Raw genomic sequence first — 26,648 nt, forward strand, 5'->3', positions numbered from 1 at the left:
TGCTGCTGAGAGGACGTATTATAACCTCTTGTCTTGTAAACGAAAAAATCTTGTGTTCATCTTGGATCCCATTTCTCATTTATAAGAAGGTAATCAAGCTTCTTTAAGGAGCTGTTTGTAAGTTTTGCTATTGCCATAGCTAACGTTAGCATTAGCAGCTGTTTACTTACGAGTCAAGACGAAATGTTGCAAGGTCAGCATCAAACTTCATTCCTTTACTCACCAACAGCTGTCTCCAGAGGTGGAAAACAACATCAATGTTAACTCTTGTCTCCTTCATGTCTTTTCTTTGACTGAAGTTAGCATGCTAACCAGCAGTAGCGACCTATAGCGACTCACTGTAGCTTCCAGCCTGCTCTGAAGACATAGTGCTGCTCAGAGGACATATTACATATTACAACCTCTGGTCTTGTTAATAAAAAAAATCTTGTGTTCATCTGAATCCCATTTCTCATTGTAAGAAGCTGATCAAGCTTCTTTAAGGAGCTGTTTGTAAAGTTTGCTATTGCTACATAGCTAACGTTAGCATTAGCAGCTGTTTACTTATCAGTCTAGAAGAGTTCTGCATCAAACGTCATTCCTTTACTCACCAAGAGCTAATGTTTACTGTCTTTTCTTCTACTGAAGTTAGCATGCTAACTAGCTATAGCGACCGATAGCAACTCACTGTATCCTCCAGTCTGCCCTGAAGATTTAGCGCTGCTCAGAGGGCGTATTATACCCTCTTGCCTTGTAAACACAACAATGGCTGAAGCTCTTGTCAAGCGATAATCACAAGAACCCACATTCAGCAGCAGAGAAAACTTCCAATTAGCTGCTTTAAGCTAACCACCTAAACAGAGTGGGAATTCACTGGTTGTTGCGTTGATGTAAGACGAGCAGGTGAGTGTTGGCAGCTAAAATAAAGAGGGTCAAGTCTGCATCGTTGAAATTTCCCTGAAGACTGAAACAGAGAGACATCCCCTGTGGATGACTGTTAATTAAAAACCTTATATTTCTTTCATATTGGTGCAGAATACAAATTAGAAATCCACGAGTCTGGCCTGAAGTTCCAGGTGTTCTGGGTTTTCTGTGTGAATGGCCTCCGATCAGAGACTGGAGACGTTCACATGAGGTTACACAAACATTTGGCTTGGCTCATGTGTTCACCTCAGTAAGTGGGTTACTTGGACTAATAGGAATTAGTGAATTACTTAATCGAGTGATTCAGGGTGTAAATAACCGGACTGGGCTTGTCCCTCCTCGCTCTCAGCTGGCTGATCCACCTCGAGCTTCTTGATCCAGAGAAAGTGACCTGATTACTTTGTTGTTAAAAAAAAACACACACACACACACACACACACACACACACACACACATCTCCACATCACAGCGGTTGATTTAATCTGAGAGGGAGTCTCATGCACAGTCTGAATTATCTGATAGAAACAAACCAATCTACCAACAGCTCGAGGTCACTCTGTTTCATCTGTTCCAATCACCTTGTGCAAACGTCCTCAAATTAAGCAGAGTAATGAAGATTACTATAAACAATGTATATACATATATATATATATATATATATATATATATCTACAAAGTGCATGTATACAAAGCTGTTGTATCTTTGAAGCTGCGTTTAAACCAAGGTTAAACTCAGTTCTTGTTTCCTCTCAGAAACTGAAGGACGTGGAGCCGATCATTAAGATTGTGGAGCTGGACGGAGGCGACTTGGTGAAGGATTATTCAGATGAAATCGAACGCATGTTGGGAAGCAAGATGAAGTCAGTGAAGGTGAGGATGATGATGCTTGCTGCAGCCTGAGTGTGAGCCTGAGCTGTGTTGTAAAACAGCTGCAGTCACATTAAAGCGGCTGTAATTGGTATTTTTGTAATGACGATGTTTCAAGTAACAATGTGACAATGATAAAGAGACAGCAGCACCTTGTTGTGGATCATCCCTCAGATGATACACCACATGTTTTTATAAATCTCCCCCAAATACATTTTAAACACGTTTGTGCTGTGTTAGAGTTCTGTTTTTTCTGTTTCTTGTCTCAGAGGTTGGCAGAGTCGGCAGAAGACGCTGACCTGTACCACGATTTCAACGCCACGTTAGAGGTTCGTCTTCTTTTGTCTTGACTGGCTGAAATTCAAAGGACCATTTCATAAAAATTAAAAGACAATTCTATGAAATTTAAAGGAACATTTCATGTAATTTAAAGGACCATTCCAGTAAATAAAACGTGCTTAAACCTTCAAAAGTTAAAGTCAACACAATCATCACAGTTCTTGTTAGTCTTGGGTTTACCTGGGTTCACCGGTGTCGTAAGATGAATTGTAGCATTAGCATGCTAACTGTGTCTGGATCAGCGGTGACAGTAGGCCGGTCTTCAGCGGACTCTGCAGCAGCTTGAAGCTTTAAAGCTTCAGCTGATACCTGAAATCAGATTAGATCAAACTTCACTGATCCTGTAAAGGAACTGGGTCGACGCTGCAGCAGAGACGCTACATATAGAAAATAAACACTGGGCCATAAGAAGGTCACATGACCAGCTGAAAAAGATATATAAAAGGAGTGATGGATACAAGCAGTAAAGCAGATTCAGTCACCATTCATTCATTGTTCATTCTTAATTGGAGATTCTTTTACACTTGTACCAATCAGTTGTACATTCTTGAACTCATTGTTTCACTGAAAGTCCCATTAAAGGTCATTAATAGCAAGGTGCATGAATTATCTCTATATGTGGAATATCACATCTTAGCCTACATGAATTGTGTAGGTTCCAGTTTATTTTCTGCATCATAAACGAACGTGTAATTGTTTCAAAGTTGAAAGAGAATGAAAATGTGACTTATTTAAAGTACATAATAATAATAATAAAATATCAAATGAACAATCTTCAAATTAAAAAATTAAAAATAACAGGTTTCACAGTGTTTTTAACCCTTTTTTCCACCATCCTCAACAATTTTAGGTCCAAATATTAGAGCAGATCCAACCAAACAAAGTATTAATTAAAATATTTATAACAGCGAAACATGAAGTGAATCAATAGTCAAGTGAAATCTATATATATTTTTTTTTTTTGTTGTGTATTCTGACATCTGACTTTCTAAATTCCCGTTATTTATCTTAATGTGGATGGATGTCATTTCATTGGTTGGTTGAGCCGACACAGGATCCACGTTTATTAATTTCAATAACTCAGTGTCTTATTCTGAAAGGAACCTTGTCATGTCCCCTTCCTGTCCAGTTTGATTACTACAACTCCATGATGATCAACACGATGGACGAGGACGGGAACTACGCGGAACTGGGCGGAGAGTTCCCGCTGGAGGAGAACGAACATTTCAACAAGCTGCTGGTGAACACGCAGCAGAGCAACATCCAGGTCCCCACCAACGTCTACAACAAAGGTCAGAGGTCGTTCTGTTTGCGTTGTTACCCCGTGGATGTGGAGACGGTCTCTGATATTGTGTGTGTTTTCTGTCCTCTGTGTGCAGATCCCAACATCCTCAACGCCATCTACAACTCAGAGGCGTTAAACGACGTCTTCATCAGTAACTTCCAGAAGGATCCCACGCTCACCTGGCAGTACTTCGGCAGCTCCACCGGCTTCTTCAGGATTTACCCCGGTGGGTTCATGTTCCAGTTTAAAGTCCAGGAGATCCGGAGTTTTTTGTAAATGTTTATTTAAAGAACAACTTCGTCTGAATTTCCCTTTAGAAACTAAAGAGAATACATTGCTCTACCTTTTTGTTTCATTTTATTGTGTCATATTTTTGTCAAACCGCTCAAGTCCACAAGAAAACAGTGATATAACAAGTACATTTACTGAAGTACTGTCATTTTTATGTACTCTACTTACTTTATATTTATCGGACAGCTGCAGACAGTATTTACTTTACAGATTTAACGCACAAAACAAATGATCAGATTATAAAACATGATGCAGTGTTAAAGATTAAACCAAATAAATCAGTTAAAATACAACGTTAATAAAATTAAAAAGCTAATACTTTTGTACTTTTACTTGTAATCTAAAATATTATGTTGTATGATCTGAATACTTTTTCCACAACAGCTAGAAAATGCACAATCACTATGTTAACGACCTGATTAATTACAAGATAATGACAGATGAATGATGAACCTTGGGTGATTGAAGTTTTTCTCTGTCAGGTATTAAATGGACTCCAGACGCAAACGGTGTGGCAGCGTTTGACTGCAGGAACAGAAACTGGTGAGTTCAGATATGATGTTTTAAAAAAACAAGACCTCTGTTCTATATGTTGTTTTTACACCTCGGTGGTTTTAAACTCGATATTTGAACCAGATGAAGGATTTTAGTCGTCGGACGTCTGGATCTGAAGTTATCAGAGAAACAAGCTGAGGAAATGTTAGACAGCTCAGCTCAGAGACGTCCTGTGTCTGCCGCAGAGCGTCGGCGAATCTCTGACTTTTTTAAAAGTTAAAGTTGTTTCTGCTGGTTTTAATCCCCTGGTCTGTTTATTGTGGAGAGGAGGAGGAAACCTCTGAGGATAATTCAGCTGCTGGTAAAAACCTGCTGAACATCTGGTTCATAAGTTATTAAAGAAACAATCAAAACAAAGGTTATCATCAGTCTCAGCTCCCAACTCTTCTCTGACGTCTCATGTCCGCTGAACTGCATCGGGGAATCACAGATTTTTAACATGAAACTGTTTTTATTCAGTGTTTCTCCTGGTTTTAATCCCCTGGTGTGTTTGTTGTGGAGAGGAGGAAACCTCTGGTGGTTTAGAGTTGGTTTTTATCGGGTGATATCCAAAATTTAATATGTTACGCTCAACTGTTATCCTCACTTCCTGTCTAAGAGGTGTTAACAGGAAGTGTCCACAGAGGTTGTTTTAAACTGCTGGAGTGAAGCGGAGCTGGCAGAGATTTCAGCTGAGCTGTTTTGTTTTGTTGACCCGTCCGAACCCATTGAATTAACTGTGTTTACTGATATGGATTATATTAAATGCTTATCTTGGTTCGCTGTAAACACTGGGGCAGATGGGTTGCCAGAGCTTAGCCTGTTAATAAAGGTGTGAACTCCCCAGCAGCATGGACACAGGCACATGAAGTCCTGTAATGAAGGAGGCCTGAAGGAACTAGATTCTGTGAGTTTCAGGTTTCAGGTTCAGATTCAGTTTGAGCTTCAAAGGCATAAAAGTTTTCCTCTTTAAAAATGTGCTGTTCTGTGTTTGTTGATTCTCATCATGTCAAAACAGACAGAAATAAGTTTCTCTCTGAAAGTAAATCAGTTTAATTTGGTGCAATCACAACCGAATTCTCACAAACACCGACTGAAAAACACAAAATCACAAATACTTCAATCTCAATCCTTTGAATGGAGTCGGTTAAATCCCACTAGAGTGCCGTGTTGTAAGACGTTTATGTTATCTCCTCCACCCTCTCTGTATTTCCCATATAACTGCTGAAAACATGAGAGCAGACTCGGGGAGACGGGACCTTTAAACCCCCCGTGTAACGCTGAGTTTCAGTCGGTCTGGGGAGCTCATAACGCTGGCAGTGTGTCGGCTGAGCAGCGGCCAGCCGGAGTCCTGATCCTCTGGAAAAGACGATAAGCTGCTCCTTAGCCGGGTCACTGCAGCCCACATGGCACCATATGCGACTGTTCATGCATTTCTAAATAATACCAGAGAGCTGCATATGTCCCTGAATGCCTCGTCACGCCGCATTACTGCAGCTGAGCTGCCAAAGCTGCTGCATGCATCTGCTGGAGAGTGACGTGCTTCAGACCCACAGAGTTTATGATGCTGAAGGTTTGTTTGTATTTGTGAACAGTGAAGTGAAACAAGCCTGTTCTTTATAGATAATCTTTATATAATCACAAGGTCTGTCTGTGAATTTAGGTCAAATTAATATGTTTCTATTCTCCGTAAATATGTTTATATATTTTCTTACATTGAGGATTGGTCCTGAAATGAAAACATGAACAGCTGTAAATATCAGATCTGTTCACAGAGGCTCCAGACTGAAGTAAAGGAACTGTTTGTTCCCACTGAACTTCATGTGGTTCATTGGATTTTAAATTAAACTAATAACTGTGAGGTTAAAACTTTAAAATACATATTGTTGTATGATTTTTGTAGTCACCACATCTGCTTCTTAGAAACACAAAAACAGAATCAAACCATCAAATCTGGGAAACAAGTGAAGAAAAGACACATTTAGCAGGAAATGAAGAAGGTCTCATCCACACTTGTTGATTTTTTTCTCTCTGTTGCTGTATTTCTGGCTCTGGTTCAGGAAGGTGATGTTTCTATTTTTTACTCTCACCTGCTAACGCTAAGTGCCAAGCTCTGATTGGCTTATTTGTCATCACCAAGCAAAACACCTGTTTGAATCACCGGAAGAATCTGAGATATGGACCCACTTTGACCGAAGAATCGAAGAATAATATTAAAGCTCCTCCAGTGTAAAGGTCTGTGTCCATGTGTAGTGTGATTATAGATCAGCTCTAGCTTCTATATTAATACTGTGAAAGTATCAAAGCCTCAGTCCACAGAGAAATGCACACAGCCTGTATTCAGAAACTGAGCCTTAAAACCAGCCGTCAGGACTTCTGGAACTTTGTGATGTCACAACAAAGCAGTCACCAAGCCCCGCCCACCTGGACCCTCCTTCCATACCTTGCAGGATTTGGTTTCTCTGAGTGTTTTTACCTGAAATCTGCTTTATTTTTATTGGACCACTCAGAAAACAGTGGAGGAGAGGAGGCTCTGAGCCTCTCTTCTGATTGGCTCACTGACCTGTTGTTACTAGAGCTCCAGAGAGAAGCCTGAGAGAGGAGATGTAAAACTAGACTGAGATGGTTTTTGGTTCTTAAAACCACAAATATATCTTCTTATGGATCAACCTTTCAAAATAAAACGTTTCAAATTAATGTAATTAAATAATGAGATGTCTCCTGTTTCCTGTGTGCAGGTACATCCAGGCGGCCACGTCTCCCAAAGACATCATCATCATGGTGGACATCAGCGGCAGCATGAAGGGGCTGAAGATGACCATCGCCAAACACACCATCAACACCATCCTGGACACACTGGGAGAGAACGACTTTGTCAACGTCATCGCTGTGAGAAACAGACAAACACACACACGCATACACACATACACACACACACGCGCACACACACACACACACACACACACACACACACACACAAACACGTATATATGTAAAGAGATATTTCACCAAGATTGTGTTACATTACTGCGTTGTTCTGGAACTGTTAGTGGTCCAGGGATTTAAACCAGCAACTGTCGTTTGCTCATGAAACTGCCTCTCCCTGTGTGTGTGTGTGTGTGTGTGTGTGTGTGTGTGTGTGTGTGTGTCTTCCTGGCTGCAGTACACTGACTATGTTCGCTATGTGGAGCCGTGCTTCAGAGGAACCCTGGTCCAGGCCGACTTGGACAACAGAGAGGTAAGACCATTATCTGCTTCATGGAGGCTTAAAGAGCTGAGGAGGCGTCTTACAGCACACACACACACACACACACACACACACACACACACACACACAGAGGAATTCCCTCTGCTGCGTCATCACATCATCCCCTTGGCCTCCTTTAGAAACCACCAAGTCAACCTGGGGCTTTGTGTGTGCGTGTGTGTGTGTGTGTGTGTGTGTGTGTGTGTGTGTGAGTGTGTGTGTGTGAGTACTTCTATCTTTGTGCAACAACAACCTGTTCATACTGTTATTTTGTTGAAACTTACCTCCTGCATGAAAAAATAGAGTTTGGCTGAAACAAACGATTATTTTCATTATTGATTAACCTTCTGATTGTTGTCACAATTAATTGATTGATTGTTTGTCAATGAAATGGTAAAAAACGGTGAAAAAAAAAAAAAATAATAATAATAATAATTATTATTATTATTGTTATTATGGTCATTAGTGAAATTATATTCATCTGCAGCAACAAGATTCAGAGGCAGAAATCTCAAAACATCTGCAAATAAATCTGAAACTGTGTTCATGACGACATGGAAAATAATTGATAATAGACGTGATCGATCAGCTGATATAAGGAAGACATCTGTCTGTCTGTCTGTCTGTCTGTCTCTCAGCACTTTAAGCTGCTGGTGGAGGAGCTGCATGTTAAAGGAGAAGCAAAGATCAAGAACGCCATGAAAGAAGCCTTCAAAATCCTCAACGAGGTGTGTGTCCATCAGGGGTCAGAGGTCAACTCTCCCGTTAGAGAAAAGTACATTTAAGTGTGTGTGAATGAAAAAATAACTTCAGTTTTGTGTGTGTGTGCGTGCGTGCGTATGTGTGTGTGTGTGTGTGTGTGTGTGTGTGTGTGTGTGTGTGTGCAGGCGAGGGCCAATGGTCAGGGCAGCATGTGTAACCAGGCCATCATGCTGATCACAGACGGAGCCATGGAGGACTTTGAGTCCGTCTTTGAGGAGTTCAACTGGCCGGAGCGCAGGGTGAGGAGATCTGTTCCCTTCCAAATAACTACAGGAAACTGTGTGTCCAAGTGTGTGTGTGTGTGTGTGCGTGTGTGTGCGTTGCGTGCCGCACATACTGAAACACAGACTGAACTCATGAAACCACAAAATGCAGCTTTAGTGGCTCAACTCTTCCGCCTGCAGCTGTTTCCTTCGGTTCGTTTTCATGCTAAAATTTAGTTTGAGTGAGAATCAGAGATCTGAATCTGTCAGTGAAAGATAAGACGTGCAAACAGCTCGACAAGTGGCTCAATCAGACATGAGAGTCGTAGAGAGATCCTGGAGCATCAAGTAAAGACCGTTTATTTTCTTCTTCTGTGTTTCATTTGAAGTGTTGATCCATTAGAAGATATATTTAAACCATCTCAGTGTAGTTTTACATCTCCTCTCTCAGGCTTCTCTCTGGAGCTCTAGTAACAACAGGTCAGTCAGCCAATCAGAAGAGAGGAGGCTCTGAGCCTCTCTTTTGATTGGCTGACTGGTTTCTGACTGATCCAATAAAAATACAGTAGATTTCAGTTAAAAACACTCAGAGAAACCAAATCCTGCAAGGTTTGGATGGTGGGTCCAGGTGGGCGGGGCTTGGTGACTGCTTTGTTGTGACATCACAAAGTTCCAGAAGTCCTGACGGCTGGTTTTAAGGCTCAGTTTCTGAATACAGGCTGTGTGCATTTCTCTGTGGACTGAGGCTTTGATACTTTCACAGTATTAATATAGAAGCTAGACCTGATCTATAATCAAAAATAGTCAAAAAATTGAATGTACATTATAAATGAATTATGTGCAGTTCCGAGTGTTAAATTAATAATTCAATAACAATAATTAGATTGATAATTTAGAAAATTAAGGTCATGAGAACGTATTTGACTCTAGCAGGAAGCAGCTGGTTGAAACAATCCAGGACACACACTCAGGTGTAAACAGGTGTGTTTCTCTCTTCAGGTGCGAGTCTTCACATATCTGATCGGCAGAGAGATGACCTTCGCTCAGAACACCAAGTGGATCGCCTGCAACAATAAAGGTCAGCAGTGTGTGTGTGTGTGTGTGTGTGTGTGTGTGTGTGTGTGTGTGTGTGTGTATGTATGTGTGTGTGTGTTCACCTGTGTTTTGGTGCATTTACACGTTACAATACGTCGATGTGTGTTTTCTTAGGTTACTACACACACATCTCCACGCTGGCCGACGTGCAGGAGAACGTCATGGAATACCTGCACGTGCTCAGCCGACCGATGGTCATCAACCACGACCATGACATCATCTGGACCGAGGCCTACATGGACACGGTGGTGAGCCGAACCGGCCAATCAGAGAGCTTAAAGGAGCAGTTCGTCATTTGTACCAGAGATAGTAATGCTTGATAAAGTTTTAATATTGGGGTGAACTGCTCCTTTAATTCCTCACACTTTACAGTCGTCATCTTCATCATCACTGTCACTTCACCTCCATCTGTCTGTCTTCTTCCTCCTCCTGCCTCAACTCATTCTCCCATGATCCTCTGGGCCTTCCCCTCCATCGCTCGGCAGCTTCCCAACACCAAGGAGGTAAAAAAGAAGAAGAAGAAGAAGAAGTTGTAGTTTTAAAAACAGGAGTTCACAAGTTCACCTGTTTGGCAGGAGTCCATAAATATATAATAAAGTAAAATAGTGTAAAAAAAATATATAGTAGTGATATTAGGATGTTGGCTTCTTACACTTCAAATTGTGTTTCAGATTTAGCTGAGAAAATGTAGTTATGACTTAGATTTTGTAATGAAAATTAACGTGCATGGTAAAGTGAGGTGTCCCGACCCTCAGGTTGAGATCCACTGTAGTGAGTGCAGCACTTTCATATTCACTCAGAGCTGCAGCAGTCCTACAGCGCCACCTGGAGTTTAACCTCAGAGCAGCAAACAGTGTCTCCATAAACATCAGGATTATATTTGTTTGTAGATGATGAAGAATATCTTTATCCTGTTTTTTGAAATATGAAATCTAATAACAAGAAAATAACAAGAATACTAAACAACACCAAAACATATGATCTGAAAAAAATACATTACAATCCAGTCTATCACATGTTCCTACCGTCCAGCACTGTATAATCCAAATCACAGGCATGTTAATGGTAGTTTTAAATGTCTGTCTTTAAAATAACCTTTTCATTGATCCATCTGTTATCTTGGTTGTGTGTGTTTTGAATCATCACAGTGTGTATTAAATGTTTTCCTGTCTCTCAGCTCTTCACCACCAAGGCCCAGAGTCTGCTGCTGATGACCTCGGTGGCCATGCCGGTCTTCAGCAAGAAGAAGGAGACGGTCAGTGTCTACAGAACAAAGTGTGAAACCTGTGTGTCGCAGTAACTGTAATCACAAAGTGCCGGAACCGAAGAGGACTCGGTTTCTAGCAAGTGGTTGGACAAGAGCTACGATTGTTGGTTGAAATATCTCAGTAAACACAGATTCATGGTGCAGAGAGGATACGCTAACATATTAGCTATTTTGATGACTTAACATTTAGTTGTCAGCTAAACATGATTTACGAGCTAAATGCTAACATACTACCACTTGAAAAGGTTTCAGTAAATGAGAACTAATTGTAAAATGTTTGGAGGAAACTAAATCATATTCAGTTTGTTACAAATCTAGTCCTATATAAGCATAAGGTTAATACCTCCTTATCACAGTATAATTGTTTTTGCTTCTACTTCAGATGTCCTAGCTCTGTAGTATTACTGAGTTTTTTCCCTGTGCCCTGCCTCTCCAGCTGTCCCACGGGATCCTGTTGGGTGTAGTCGGCTCAGACATCCCGCTGATGGAGGTGATGAAGCTGGCGCCCAGATACATGGTGAGCTCAGACCTGTTCAGCTGTGGCGGATAGTTGTTGTTTCTGTTCATTTTCTTTGAACTTCCTTCACCTCCTGCTCCTCCTCCTCAGCTGGGAGCACATGGCTACGCCTTCCTCATCACCAACAACGGCTACATCTTGGCCCACCCCGACCTTCGACCTCTTGTGAGTTCTGCAGGTTTAAATAACCGCACAGGTCAAATTTAGCTCAGGAGCTCTGCAGCAGCAGCAGCAGCAGCAGCTCTGTTTTACTCAGATCTATATTTAAAGTTTTTGCAGCAGATGACCTGAAGGTGCATTAAAGGGAGGAAGTATTAAGTATTTATAAGGACAGTTATACAGTATTTCACTACAATGTCTTCTCTGTCCTACAGTACAAAGACGGAAAGAAACTGAAGCCGAAGCCAAACTACAACAGTGTGGATCTGTCTGAGGTGGAGTGGGAGGATACAGAGGAGATGGTAACACACACACACACACACACACACATGAACACACACACACACACCAGATTAATCTCAGATATCTGGAAAGAGTGAATTATCGGCGTGTTGGAATGAAACCCTTCAATTCCTCCAAGAAGGCATTACGTTCTCAGGTCGTCCGTCCGTCCCATTCTTGTGAACGCCACATCTCAGTGACACCTTCAGGGACCTTCTTCAAATTTGGCACAAACTTTCATTTTGCCTCAAGGATGAACTGATTAGATTTTGGTGGTCAAAGGTCAAAGTTCAGGGTCACGGTGACCTCACAAAACACATTTTTGGCAATAACTCACGAATTCATGCACTGATTATTACACAATTTGACTCAAATGTCTACAAGGATAAAATTAAGTGATGACATTTTATATCAAAAGGTCAAAGGTCAACTTCACAGTGACATCATCTATCATATATCATATCTGAACCCCTTTGATTTGACTCTTGTTCTTCCAGCTGAGAACAGCGATGGTGAAAGGAGAGACTGGCAGCATCAGCCTGAGCATCAGAGCATCTGTGGACAAAGGGGTGAGGAACGCGTCATCACTTCATTTAACACACACTATCATACAAGTGTATGTTTTGTTTGTGTCACAAACAGTTTGAGTTTAAAATGTCCTGGACCCACCAGGACCTGGTCTTTACAAACTCAAGCTGTGCAGCCACATTCAGCTTGAACCCATAAAACTCTATTTTGATTTGTAGCGGAGATCAAAGAGTTTAAAATATACCAAACATGTCGGGATGAATGTTGAGGAAATGTATTTGAAATGATGCACAAGACGTGAAGAATAATTCAGTCTGACAGAACAGTGCAGTGTAACTCCCCAGAGTTTTGGAGTTTGAATATTTAAAAACACGATGAAGAGCTGGAACAAACTGATCCAGAACATGTTGAAGGCTGTCACACACAGTGGAGTAAGATGATTTCTTCAACCTTAAAGCAGCTTAAAGGGAAAAGAAAGTGGAGAAAACTCGTGTGTTAAATGTTTAAAAAAAGAAAAAGTGGAATAATTGGCTTGATGTGGTGCTCTAATTAAATATTGAAGCATCCAATGCTGTAGCTGTAACATCACCATTCAGCAACAAAGAAGAAGGTGTGACATATAGGACAAATAAGGGAGTCGGAGAAATGTGAGTTGGAGAAATGGAAATGTCACCGTGTGTCTGTGAGTATGACGTAAAAGTACAACACCAGAATTTAGATTAAAATCACTGGATTTTTATAGCACGTTGTTGTTCGGATATGAGAGAAATGAAGGTCCCGAAAGCTGAGAGAAAACCTGTATACATTTGCAAAACAGCAACAAAAACTAAAACATAATAGAAAATCGCCACACAAAATCCAAAATGGCTGACTTCCTGTCTGGCGAAAACATTTTGAAAAATACAGATTATGTCTTTTAAGATGAAACCAATCATCCCACTGACTTTCATGAACATCCAACATGGCCCTCAAAAAGTTTTTCAACATAACAATAATAATAATAATTATAATGATCTTGGTAAATACTATAGGTTCCTGGCACCTTTGGGACTCGGGCCTTAATAAAGCTTAAGAAACTTTCACCAGCTTTTTGAAACTTTTTAAAACAAGAAATTGACGGTAAATTTCCTTTTATCATTTAATGACAAAGCAGTAAAATGTATTAATTTCTCACATTAATATCCCTGCTGAAATAAAGCACTGTCACAAGAGTGAATAATGGAAACTGTAGGACAGACCTGCAGTTTCCCTCCGGCTCAGCAGGTGGCAGTGATGCACCTGTTACAAACATGCAGCTGATTGTTGTGTGTTTCATATGTTTAATTCCTGTTAGTGAACCGTTACAGTCACATGAGTTTATCTCACCAGTTAAAAAAGACGCCACAGTGACACTGATGTTTTCTTGCTCCTCTTCAGAAACGACCTCTGTACATGATCAATGACTACTTCTACACAAACATTGATGACACGCCGTTCAGGTAGGTCGGCTTCTCTGTCCTCACGCCTTTTAAAGTTGCTTTTCCACGAAGCTAAACTCACAGTTTTGTTATGTTTGAGGACACAAAAGACTTCTTGAAGTCATGTGTGTTTACTGACGTAGACGGACTCATCACGTGGATGTAAAGTAAAGCTGATAAAAATGAAACTCAGTTATTTAAATTTTTTGTCTTGGTCTCATAAAAGAAAAGAAACCAAACAAACAAGAACATTGTGTAAAAGATAATTGTCTGATATGTTATAATCAGATCTTTGTGGATGTCAAACATCAGCATGAACCTCCACCCTCAGGAGTTTGCAGTTGTATGTGTGTGATTTGGCCACTAGATGGCGGCGTGTCCCACGTCCCGTCTCACCTCCTCCCTGTGTCTCTGCAGCTTCGGTATGGCGCTGACGAAGGGTCACGGAAGGCTGATGTTTGTGGGAAACGTGTCTGTGGAGGAAGGTACAATTACCCACAATCCCCCTGCACGGATAGCGCTCCTTCTTTTGTATCATTTGCACTTTAAGTAGAAAGAAAATTTTACTTATTCAGCTGCATTTTGTTTTTCTTTTTACACTGAATGAATCTGTTAAGTCGAGTGTTTTTCTCTGTCTCTGCAGGGCTGCATGACCTCACCTCCCCAGACCTGAGCATCGCCTCCGAGTGGTGCGTCTGAAAACCTCTGATTAAATCATGAACTGATGCTTAACAGCAGATTTCATCAGGCTGTGGCGGTTTTTAACTTTTAATCAGTTTATTTGTGCAGAGGACACAGATGAACAAGTGGAGCAGCTGCTCTGCAGCGAGAGCAGGAAGAACAAAAAGATAATTAGTCTGTTGAATCATTTATGTGTAATAAGAGTCCAATTAGTGGAGTGAAGGAAGATCAGAGTGTAAAAAGTAAAAGTCAGGATTTGTACAATTGACAGAAATCATTCCTCAGAAAATGTTTTTAGTTTTTTCTTGTCAATTCTCCCAAACACATTAAAGGTCCCAGTGTGTCTCTGCAGCTGCTGGTCCTGGTTTAATAAATCTCTTTTCCTCAGGACGTACTGTGAGACAGACATCGACCCCGCCCACAGGAAATACTCGCAGCTTCAGGCCGCCATCCGCTACCTGCTGGGGAAGGAGCCCGACCTCGAGTGTAGGTTCTTTTCTTTTTTTTATCAAACTAAAAAAAATAAACCCACACAATATTTATTTAATAGGTTTTCATTCATTTGGATTAGCTCTGCTTTTTAATATTTTGTCAGTAAGACCTTTGTTTGACTGAACCCGTCCGTTGCCTAGGTGACGAGGTGTTGCTGCAGCATACGCTGTTTGACGCCGTGGTCACGGCTCCGCTGGAGGCCTACTGGAACGCCCTGATGCTCAACGACAGGTGAGACACCAGACGTCCAGGTGTTATTCTTAAAGGAGCAGTTCACCCAAACTACAAAAACAGCTGTTCTCTATTGAAGATAATGATGAATTGTTTTGTATATATATCATTATATTACGAAGGTGTATTAGGAACAAGTTTTTCCTCGTTAATTTATGACGCTATGACTCTTTAAACTCTTATTATATCCTAATTTTCTTTTCGTAAATTTATCAATTTAATGTTGGAATTTCTGAGTTTGGTTTGTTTGAACTCGCAGCGTCATGCGTCTGGTGTTTGTGTTTGCGCTCTGCAGGGTGGAGCCCGGCGTCGAGACGGTCTTCCTCGGTACTCGCTCCGGCCTGATGAGGATCATGAGATACGCAGGAGTGGAGAGCAGAGTCGCAAAGTGAGTTCAAAGTGTCCAAGAACTCAATCTGCTGAACGTCTGATTATTCAGTCTGTGGACAAAGACAAGCAGCACCTGACTAACCCTCCGTTGGTTTACTGGTGAAGTCATTTTTATTTATTATTATGCAGGAAAAGTTTTCTGTTTCACATTCATGTCTGTCACCGTCCACACGAGACTTCGTTTCAAGCCTTTATTACAACACTAAAATAAGTGTCAACAGTCGTTCTCAAAGGGAAAATGTTGAACGTCCTCTCAACAGGAGGTTCCTGACTCCGGTTGATAAAGACAACCTGTTCACCATCGATCACTTCCCGCTGTGGTACCGCCTGGCCGTGGAATACACTCCTGGAATCTTCTTCTACTACCCAGTCAACGACAAAGGTCCGTGTCCGCCCGTCTCCTCAGCCCTCACCCTTAACGAATCTCTCTCTAACCTTCAGCTAACGTTGGTCTGAACTCTCTCTCTCTCTCTCTCTCTCGACAGGCGTGAAGTACATCATCGCGACGACGGCGGTGACGGTGTCGTCTGAAGGGAGGACGGCCATGGCAGGAGGTGAGTCTCACTGAGTCAACATGTTTACTTCTTCTTGTGCCGCACATCTGCGTCATCGATTCTGCCCCATTGGCCCATGTTTCACAGAGCAGGTTATGAAAAGTTAAGAAAAGCATCAAGTTAAGACTTTAAAATATCATAAACAATCTTCACTTTAATTTACTTTTTCTTGCCTCACTGGCAGTACTGTGGGATTCTGGGCTGTCAGACGTTACACACCTCTAATCTAACAGTAGGACTGTGGAGACGGTGGATTGAGCTCCAGGTTGCATTAAATTAATTAATCATATCGTTAGGAATTATTGCTGTACACTGCTGGGAAGTACTGAAGAATGTGATCACCATCCAATCGTGTTCAGCAAAAACAAAATGGATTAAGAAGAATTAGACAGGAGCTAATTCAAGCAAGAAGCTGGAGTTGTTGTTGTTGTTGTTGTTGTTGTTGTTGTTGTTGTTGAACAGAGGTTTGTACTATGAAGCAGGATTTGAGGTTATCAAGGTAACTTCAGGTTTAACTGTGGGTTATCAGCCCTACGACGGTGGTTCATTTGTTACCAGGGTAAATCACCATGGTAACTGAGTCTGATCCAAAGAGTTTACAATTAAATGATAAATGATGACGAGCTTCTAACAAACAGGGGAGAGTTCATCACGATGAATAACGACATAATCACTATTATAACTTCATGAACTGAACAAAGATTCACATACATTTCACCTTGTTGGATACGAAGCCGACAGGTAAACCCAGGGTTAACTGAACCAGGTGACAACCAGCTGGTTATCCTGTGGAACTTGCTTTGTGTCAGGATTCAGGATGTGTATTGTTGGAGCAATGTTTTAGAGGGCTGGTTGCCGGATGTTGCATTTCTTACAAAGACGTTTTTAATTGAATAATTTAAGAATCTGTTGTCAGATGTCGAGTATTTTCAGGAAGCGGAGGATCTGGAAGTGATTCAAACATCCCGACAGCAGCAGATGCTACCGTTATCAAATAATGATGATTTCGTTTGCTCGTGAAACTCTCCGAATGTTGATGGTAACCCTTAACTGTGCAGGGTGACGGTGTTGGTGCATTGTCACCGGCCTGGCGAGTCAGTAAAAGATTTTAATAGAAAATGAATGGACGTCGTTGAAAGAGTAAAATCTATCTGTGTCCAGAGTGTGGATGAGTTTTATCAGTTTTCCTCAGCCGAGTGTTTCATGAGAGGATTTCACCAGGACTTCCTGACGGGAAAGAAAAACATGATGTGGAGAAGAAAAGAAGTATAGATAAATATAGAGTTTATTATCTTCAGCATATGATTAACAGTCCTTGAGTTTGATTTGAGACAATGTTTTTATGTGCTTATCACAGAAAATATGGAGAAAATAAATAACACATAAGGAAGTTACAGTAGTAATGTTGGGAATATAACTGCTCCTGTCGTTGAGCTTCAGAGTTTGTTTGTGCTGGATTATTAGAAGTTGTTGTAGCTCAAAGCTTTGCCCACTAGGTGGCAGCACAGCTCTAGCATCTGTTTGAATGCAGTTTATCTCAGTGGTGAAGCTTAAAGCAGCGTTTACTGACTCTCTGATCTGGAGTCATGTGGAGGGGATTCAACACGGCATCCATCGAACAGAGGTACAAAGGATAATTTCTCAAAGTGTTAAAGAACGTAAAATATACAAAACAAAGAGGAAAAAGAAAGGTTCACAGATTCACAGACTTTTGTACGTTTGGAGTTTGTGCTTGTCGGGCTTGGGAATAAAAGGTAGTTTCATATTTCTAGAGAAGAAACAAAAAAAAACACAGATGAAGGGAAGTCAAGGTGCAGAAGTGCCAAACAGCAGCTTTAACAGGAGTTTCAAAGCTGGCCGAGAGAGATGCAGCATGGGGAATTACAATTCACAGAGCTTCCATACATTAAAATAAAGTGCTGCAGCATTCCAGTTTCCTTTAATCTAGTCCGCTCCATTAGCCGTACAATCAGTCCCGCCCAGAGGTTTTCAGCACGATTGCAGAGCTGCGGGGTTTCCCCCTCCACGTGTCGTCTCATCATTGACAAGAGCTGAGGATCAGAAGCAGCCAGAACATCCAGGGAGGATCGAGACTCAGTCGAGAGCGCCGCGTCAGAAGCTGCTGATCCGATACCCGTGCACGATGCCACATGGCTCCTTGGGCTGCGTCTCCTCCGGCGAGTTCGGGGACGACATCGGTCCGTCCTCCAGGTCGGTCTCAGCTCCGGACTCGGCCATCAGAGGCTGGCCGCGGCTCTTCATCTCCTTCTGGTACCGCGCCATCAGCGAGGCGTAGACGCAGCCATAAGTCGCCGCGACCACCATCATGACGCACACCGTACCGCAAACCACGCCTGCCACAATCTGCGTGCCGTGTGCCCGGCGGACGCTTACGGGCCGGTAACGTTGGCGAACACACTCGTCATTGCCGCTGACCCGGCCGGGCGGACAGGGAGGCCGGGTGACGTAACCCGACGCGCCCTCCTTGGTCGGACTCTGCAGGCAGTAGCTGAACATCTCTGCCGGCACGCTGCGGATGTCCCTGCCTTTCAAATCCACCGGGAGACTGCACTGCATCGCATCTACCTGCCCATCTATAAAAAAGACGAAGAGGGGAAACAAAGACGGAGAGGGAGGACGAACAGGGAGGGCGGAGGTGGAGTAAAGGGGAAGGAGGGAGACGACAAACAAGGAGAGACAGGGGAGATTGAGAGAGATAGAGGTCATTATATTCTTAGATGTCTTTGCTCAGCAGACATCCATCCTGCAGAGCGGAGATTAATTGCTTCGATTAGACAGCTTTTGAAGTGCAGACTCCAAATACAAAGTGATTTGCTCCGGCACGGTCTTAAACCACTGTAAGCCGACTGCCAATACTATCAACCTCAGAATATTTGGAGGGGCCTACTAACACCACTGCTCACCCCGGTAAATCAACCACTCCATCCAGTGCTTGAAGTCCCTCAGCTTGCAGTCGCACTCCCATGGGTTTCCCGCCAGCTGGAGCTGCCGCAGCCCCACCAGGGGCTCGAAGGTGACTCTGTCTAGAGCCACGAGCCGGTTGCTGGCCAGGGACAGCCAGGTGACTCTCTGAAGCCCATCCAGGAGGCCCTTAGGCAGCCAAAGGAGGCCATTGGAGGACAGGTCGAGCCCCTGCAGCCACAACAGCCCCTTGAAAACCTCTTTGCTCAAGCCAACGCTCCCCTGACTTCCATTGAAGCCCTGGAAGGCCTCTGTGCTGTTGTTGGGGTCAAACGTCACCATGCGTACCCCGAGGTAGTTAGCGGAGAGGTTGAGCCAACGAAGGCCGCTCAAGCCTGAGAAAGCTCCAGGCTGCAGGGTGGAAAGGTGGTTCTGGGAAAGATCCAGGAGCTCCAGGCTGCTGAGGTTGGACAGCTCTGTCTTGCCCAGAGATGAGAGATTGTTCTGTGGTAGGCGCAGGACAAGGGAGTCCTGGTCCAGAAGCGCCAGGATGGGTGTCAGAGAGAGGAGGCCGAGAGCGGAGCAGTCAGTGGTGTTACCATAGCAGGTGCAGACGCCGGGACAGCCGTGGACCGAGCCCAGCAGGCCTAGTAGAGCCAGCACCAGACTGGACAGAACTGCATAGACTGGAAAACACAAAGAAACAAACACAACTGCGTCTTTTAAAATGACAAAACTGACTCGACACAAAGACATTTAAAACCAGTGTCTTCTTGTGGTGATATCTGAATGTCTCTGACCTCCTGAATGTGGCTCGTAACCAGATCTCTGACTCACCGAGCTCGAACATCAGCAAAATACAGAACAAGACTAGAAACTAGTCAAACAAACCCAGTGTTCTGCTGTGATGATTTCTGTATCAAACCTTTTTATTTTGCTACAAACTTTATTGAGTTTGCAGAGAAACAGCACTGCAATGCCAACAATGGAGGAAATTAGGAGGAAAATAATGGAAAGCAGACCTAAACCTCAATGGAAAAGGCTCTCTGCCTGCTTCTTTATTACCTGTGGAGTCTTGATGGAGGCAGAATACAAAATGACAGTTTTCTTGGACTTCGGGGAGAAAAGTGCAGAGGTATTGATCTATTTTGGTCTTGGCGAGAAAGGTTGTATTGTACAGCTCTCAGCGTGGATAAAAAGCATCAGTTGATTTCCCACAGTGAGAAGGAGGAAGCGTCTGTCCAGACTCACCCAGACTCTCCATGTGACTTCGTCCATACTGGTCCAGGTTCTTCATGTCTGTCGCATCAACTCCACGACTTCACACTTCAGGCTGACATCCAGCTGTCTTCGCTCTCTGCCGGGTCACTCTGACATCCAGCTATGGAGAAGGTCCTGGAAAACAGAAAGGAGAGGATGTTATTTGAGGAAATATAAACTTGTGTTTTAGAAAGTTCTGCTTTTTCCCGACTGAAATGAATTTAATATATTCCTTGGTGTTCCTCAATATGGTAACAGTCCTCTGTTACTATATTGAGACCAGATACCAATAACGATAAGAGTAGTGATTCAACTAACAATTATATTCACAGCTACATTTATCAAGCTGGTATTTGGTAAATTTTGGTATTGAAGCCTGATTAATTACTTGTACACCTATCAATTATCAAAATAGAGGCCAACATTGAAGTGAAGAAGAAACTGCAGTTCCTCTAATGACCACTAGAGGCTGGCTCCAAAAGTGAGTCAATCCCCATAGAGTACCATTTCAAAATGCCCAACTACACTTGGCACAAACCGGCATGAACTGAAGTCTCGGCCCCTCCTCTTTGCCAATTTTTGGATTAGCCAGGAGGTGCGGGTGCTGCCAAGACGACGACGGCGGAGCAGCTCACTCTGAGCTTCAAAACCGCTCTTTAGAAACCTGAAGGTGACGTCAAGGAGGCTACGTCCATCTTTTTTACTCTCTGTGATTTTAAGCTTTGTGATTTGATGTTTCTCAGATGATTCTCTTTAACTTGTACTTTTTGGGCTGTAGAAAAAACCAGATATTTTCTAACACTGTCGTTCTTCTAAGTCTTGAGGAGCTGCGACTTTTCGTCGTCTCACGTTATGAAGACTGAGACGATAGAGCAGACTTTAATTTTGTATCCCCAGTCATGAATTACTCCTCCCACTTCACTGGAGGATAATCCTTTGTGAGCTTTGTTTAGATTTACTTTGCTCTCTTTCAGCTCCACAGCTCTTTGCATTCATTCATCTCATTGGTTCCAAATGAAAGATTTACTCTCGTTCACTCTCCGTGCTTTACACTTCACACCTGCTCCACAATTCAAACTGATAATTTTCCTCTCAAGAGCCTGTTCCTCAAACCTCTCGTCCGCCGGGAAGAGTGCAGCACGATACGTGAGATTAAGTGGAGTGCATCGTATGCACAGATTAAAAAACATCAACAGCTTAGTCTTAGTGGTAGAGCTGATCCACATTATATATTGGCATTACAGGCCAGAGTTGTGCTGTGATTCACAGCGTTTTGCTTGTCCTCAATCCTTTTCATTCTCTCTCGCTCAGGGAGAACACACAAGAAGCTTCGTGATGAGGTGAAATAATCCTCTGTGTTTTCATCCTGCAACACCAACACCAACACCGGAGAAAAAGTCAATGCCAACTTCTATCTCTCTAACGCCCACTCGCAATTCCTGTACGCTGCACATACATCGTTTGTATTCTTTTGATGATTCGTCCGCTTTTAAATCACTCGTTCATTTTCCTTCTCTTGATATAATTGCCAGTTTCGGGCACTCAGATATGCAGAGGGAAGTGTGCATGAGAGATAAAGCTGCAGAGAGAAAAGAAAAGCGCTGTCACTCCATCATCCGTCTGTAGCTGCTATAAAGAGCCAGAGAAATGCTGCCTCAGGGTCTTTCTTTTGTTGCAGGTCTCTCTTTTGTTAAGTTGGCACAAAGATGCCAGTCACTCTGCTGTGGACCGCGTGAGGCAGGAAGGTGCCTCCAGGCCACAAGTGACATTACAGAGCAGGAGGAATTACAATGCAGGTAGAGGAGGGAGATAATGGGAGGACGCGTGGAGAGAGACAAATGTTTGACGTCACCTCATAACCATCAAGAGACCAAAAATGAGAAAGTCACGAGTTCCCAGAGGATGTTCATGTACAGTAAGAACTGATGTTCTCTCATTATACAACAAGTTGTTTGCTCTTAAAACGACGTATGTTTATTTCCTGATGCGACTTCTCTGGTGGTCAGTAATGATTTAGATATTTACATTAAATATAACTATCTTTTCAACAAATATTGACACGTTGTAAAGACCTGGTTCATACTGATCTGTACAAGCTCAAACACATAAACATTTAATACATCCAGGTAAATACTGAACTGCTTTTCATACTTGGCGCCATATAAATGAAAAGAATTACAAAGGACTTTGAAACTTGTACACCTCATACCACTGGATTAATTTACATTAAAGCTGCAGTTCCATAAATGGCCACATGAGGGTGGGTTCTTAAGTGAGTCAATCCCCATAGACGCCCATGTTAAAATGTCCAACTTTACAGAATAAAATAAAAATGTTTACAGCCTGGTAAAAAAAAACAGTTTTGGTCTCTAGAGCCAGACCAAAGTCTTGGCTCCACACATGCCCTACCTCTTTGCCGATTGTTGGATTCGTGGCCCAGGTTAATCCGAGATATCTGAACTTCTTTTGACCTACAACTCATCAAATCAGTGCCGACAATACAATGTCTTTTCTCTAATCATGAAAGCGATCTTTCTCTAACCTTAACTCGACCAGGGGATAAAGGAATGTGATCAAAACAATTACAGCAGAAAATGCTCAAACGAGTCAACATTGGTCAGTTATGTGGGTGTTGTTCAGAAGGCGCCGACACCAGCTGTTCTCCGTAAGGTATCAGGACCAGTTGGCTGGTCCAGTGTTAGTGCAACATAAAACTAGAAAATAAAAAATAGAAATGAAAGATTCTACAAATCCAGTAACTGAGATCAGGCGTTGAATGACAGCTGCGACTCACATTAGATCTACTACAGCAGCCTGTAAGAGGATGAGCCTTCATCAGACCTTTAGAGCATCTTATGTAGAAGGTGACCTCTGACCCCTCGCGCTGTCTGATGGTCATAACAACAGATGGACATTGAATCATGTTACATGTTGTGGAAACAGGAGAAAGGATTTTCAGAAAAAAAGGATGATCTTGGTTTACTAAATAAATCCTTCAGACGATAAAACCACAACTCCCCAGCGACGTCTTACATGCACTCAAACACACGTACAGCTGCGAGCTGAGCACCAACACAAAAGCAAACGTCGGGGGGGGGGGGTTTGGTGTGTCATCTTGTGTTTATCAAGAGCTGAGGTTGCTCCTGGCTGCTTTCCTGCTATTCACCATCTCCCTCCCTCATTCATTCGTCTCTTTGAGCGTGCCCTCTCCTCCGCCCCACGTGGCGTGTCTTTCTTTGGACTCGTGACTTTTAAGGACAACGTTGAGAGCACCGAGGCTTCTGGGTGTAGGTCGAGGACGTCAGATGCACCTACAGTCAAACTTTACCCAGCAGGTTTATCTGTACCTTTCTAGGGAAAGTCTTTGACTTGGGTCTTTTGTATATATCACACTTTGGTAAGTTACAAAATGGAAATTTGTTTTATTTTGGGGTGTAGGTGATGCAGACTGAACACAAAGCTCATCTTAGAGGCTGAAGTGGAGGTTATGCTCTTATCCACAGTGGTGATTCTAGAGTCTGTTGGGGCCCTGGGCAAAGAATGGCAGGGGGCCCCTCCAATCAGCGTTTATCACAATTATGTAATAAATAATTTGACACCAATGAAAAATGTGCGAAATCTAGACTTGTTTTCATTCCAAATAGTCACGTTAATATTTTGGATTTTCAAATATAGATACGACTATAAATAACTTCAACGTTGTCGTACTGTAAATAACCAACATTATAAGCAAGGGGCCCCAAGCAGTTGCTAAATTAGCAGCCTCATAACCAGGGCTAGCTTTGGTCTGAACTGGATACTGGTTTCAGTTTTGGTCGTTTATCATCTCAGTGTTTCTTGGCCAGTGGGTCTCTTTGTCTGCATTTATAGTTTGTCTTTTACAGTTAGTCAGCCCAGAAATTAGGTTTCAAACTCTCTTCTCTTACACTAATGATATCTTTGGGAAACTTTCCCTAACAAATCCTTATTCTCAAAAAGTATTTTTCCAAAAGCAGGTTTTGGAAAAGGGGGGGGTGCTGTTTTATGTTGAAACCAATAAGACTAAGATTGGAATTACTGTCCTGCGAAGATGCACATAAATGTATTTGTAGATCATTGCAGAGAAGGGTGTTATGGGTAACTGTGGGCTTGCAGAAGAGCCAACACGGACACCTCCTAAATCTCAAAAACACGATGTGCTGCTACCCCAAGTCATGTTTAAAGAGTCTGGGGGGCGGGGCAAACAGCCGTGGAAACAGCTTGTCAAATGCACCATCACTCAGATTAGACGCCGCCCACACAGCAGCGGCAGGTCACAGATTAAAACTGTGGTTTCAATCCCCGAGCGGGACAGACGCCCGTTCAGGAGTCCAGATGGTGTTGGAACAACTGGTCCCGGAGAAACACCCCCCTACACTGCAGCAGCCATCACTCTGCTCACGCTGTGTTTTTTTTGTTTTTACTGTTGTATCATCATCACACATCTGCTGTTTTGTTGACGCCTGCATTTAAAGCACTTTCACCACACCAGCTGTGAACGGTGTATGCGCCTCATATGTTGGCTGATGACCTCACGAGGGTCCGACAGTTGCCCTGCCTCAGTACAGCTGAACTCGTCCTTTTCTAACTCTGAACTGATTAGTTGGGTTGATTGTGTGTTGTGACGATGTGTCTTTATTAGCTGTCTGACCACAGTACTGTCACCGTTCCCACATCTGCTTGAGCTCACATTAGTGGTAAATACTCAGGTTATTATGTAAAACATTAGTATTAGTTGCTGTTTACTGAACCTGCTGCTCAGTAACACAGGAGAGATGTGGTAATCTGCCACTTTAAACCCAACAGCACGGGAGCGACTGAGGCTTCATTTATTTTAGGTTTTCGGTTGATGCAGTTGGTGTTTCAACAGCTGGTGATTTTTCTTCTTTTTTTTATCAGCATATAGACTTTATATTGTGATGCACATAAACATAGAAATATCATAAGACAAAAAGAGCTTGTTTACAGGCTCCAGCTTTATTGGAGTCATCTCTTTTATAATGGTAGTCTATGTGGAGAATGCGTCTGTGTCACTGCAGTACCACGATTGGCCACCAGGGTTGAGCGATGGTGTCGTGTCTAGCTCTCACTGGTCTGGGCCGACATCTGAGTTGTTGCTACCAATCATCCCCCTTACAGGGCTGAAAAACAAACACCTTTTTGCGCATTTGTGGATTAGCCGGGAGTTGGGGGCGGAGTCAGATACTGCCAAGATGGCGATGGCGGAGCAGCTCACATTGAGCTTCACCTGAGCCAATCAGGGGTCAGTAGGCTGGACTAATAATGGGAACATCATCTTTTTTCTGGCCAATAACCTGCCCTCAAGTGTGGATGAAGTTGTTGTAATTTAACCCACAGAAAAAAAAAAAAAACACATTTAAATCGACGTATTTCTTTGAAACGTGCAAAAAATAGAAACAGTCTCCACGTCAACTGAAAACAACATAGACAAGACAGATGTTTGGGTCATTGCTGATTGGTTAGAGTTTCACTGAGTTATAGAAGTGAAATAAAATTCAGACTGATGATCAAGTTTTAAGCATCACCGTGTCTGTGGAAACTTCTCAGACGATGTTGGACGTCACCAATCAAGCAAACTCTGATGAGGAATAAAACTTAACGATATTTTCCTGCATCACGTCTGTACTTTGACTAATATTTAATGTTAATGGGTGAAACTACTGATTTCTCTTGGTATTTTCTTTCCAACAACTACTTTTTTTTACTTGTTTACAGGTGAAATATCGCCAGGTTCTGGGTTTCGTACCTCAACAGCAGTTATTGATTTTCCCTGTGTGGTGACTCCACTGACGAACGTTACTGCTGTGGCGCTTTAAGTTGAAGTTCCTCTTGTGTCTAAATGCTTCTGCAGAAATCTGTGGCTGAATTGATGCGAATGGAAAACCCATGAAATTTCATAAAAGATACAAAGCCAGTTACTGATTATAATATAAAGTTTAGCTCCTGGCAGCTAATCAGGAACCGATCTGGAACCTTAAGGCTTGTAAGCATCTGGAGAACGTCGCTAATAGTTCCAGCTGTTTTTATGACATTTTAAGTGACAGTGCGGAGATTCAAACCAGCAGCCTTCCACCCTCAGGTTGACTTTTTCAGCCTCTGGGTTTTGTTGTTTGTCGGGTTTGAAAAATTTTGTCGCAGAAACAGTCGTTTCTCTCTGAGGGAAAGTGCTGCCTGATTATGTCGATTCAAAACTCTGCTGTGTGGGTTTTGTCACTGAAGTCCTGCCGCTATGATGTTCCTGCTTCATCTGCACTGCATCGCTCCGGTTTTCTGGGCCCTAGCGTGGCGTCCCGCTAGCTGCTTAATGGCCTCTGACAGGCAGCCCCCCCCCACCCGCCCGCCC

General features: G+C 42.7%; 2 protein-coding genes across 2 annotated transcripts in view; one reads left to right on the plus strand and one right to left on the minus strand.

Moving 5' to 3' along the window:
* The window catches only part of LOC111671895 (voltage-dependent calcium channel subunit alpha-2/delta-4-like), a 57,959-nt gene that overhangs the window by 9,692 nt on the left and 21,619 nt on the right, over positions 1-26,648 (plus strand). Inside the window, exons 3-27 of the mRNA XM_023429120.2 lie at positions 1,657-1,773; positions 2,040-2,099; positions 3,239-3,401; positions 3,489-3,620; positions 4,168-4,228; positions 6,958-7,108; positions 7,383-7,457; positions 8,105-8,194; positions 8,354-8,467; positions 9,431-9,509; positions 9,641-9,774; positions 10,012-10,029; positions 10,704-10,781; positions 11,230-11,310; positions 11,401-11,475; positions 11,685-11,771; positions 12,249-12,320; positions 13,696-13,757; positions 14,154-14,221; positions 14,380-14,425; positions 14,806-14,903; positions 15,050-15,140; positions 15,436-15,528; positions 15,791-15,912; positions 16,016-16,084. Of these exons, the coding sequence (XP_023284888.1) occupies positions 1,657-1,773; positions 2,040-2,099; positions 3,239-3,401; positions 3,489-3,620; positions 4,168-4,228; positions 6,958-7,108; positions 7,383-7,457; positions 8,105-8,194; positions 8,354-8,467; positions 9,431-9,509; positions 9,641-9,774; positions 10,012-10,029; positions 10,704-10,781; positions 11,230-11,310; positions 11,401-11,475; positions 11,685-11,771; positions 12,249-12,320; positions 13,696-13,757; positions 14,154-14,221; positions 14,380-14,425; positions 14,806-14,903; positions 15,050-15,140; positions 15,436-15,528; positions 15,791-15,912; positions 16,016-16,084 (2,236 nt within the window). The remainder of the gene's footprint in view (positions 1-1,656; positions 1,774-2,039; positions 2,100-3,238; positions 3,402-3,488; positions 3,621-4,167; positions 4,229-6,957; positions 7,109-7,382; positions 7,458-8,104; positions 8,195-8,353; positions 8,468-9,430; positions 9,510-9,640; positions 9,775-10,011; positions 10,030-10,703; positions 10,782-11,229; positions 11,311-11,400; positions 11,476-11,684; positions 11,772-12,248; positions 12,321-13,695; positions 13,758-14,153; positions 14,222-14,379; positions 14,426-14,805; positions 14,904-15,049; positions 15,141-15,435; positions 15,529-15,790; positions 15,913-16,015; positions 16,085-26,648) is intronic.
* Positions 17,352-26,648, minus strand: part of LOC111671903 (uncharacterized) — an 11,057-nt gene continuing 1,760 nt past the window's right edge. The window contains exons 2-4 of the mRNA XM_023429144.2: positions 20,258-20,401; positions 19,009-19,692; positions 17,352-18,678 (exon numbers count right to left, since the gene is read on the minus strand). Coding sequence (XP_023284912.1) covers positions 18,197-18,678; positions 19,009-19,692; positions 20,258-20,303 — 1,212 coding nt within the window. The 5' untranslated portion in view covers positions 20,304-20,401 and the 3' untranslated portion in view covers positions 17,352-18,196. The remainder of the gene's footprint in view (positions 18,679-19,008; positions 19,693-20,257; positions 20,402-26,648) is intronic.

Source organism: Seriola lalandi, unplaced genomic scaffold (assembly GCF_002814215.2).
Source record: "Seriola lalandi dorsalis isolate HSWRI2012SDOR001 ecotype SW California unplaced genomic scaffold, Sedor1 jcf7180002054888, whole genome shotgun sequence".
NCBI classification, from domain to species: Eukaryota; Metazoa; Chordata; class Actinopteri; order Carangiformes; family Carangidae; genus Seriola; species Seriola lalandi.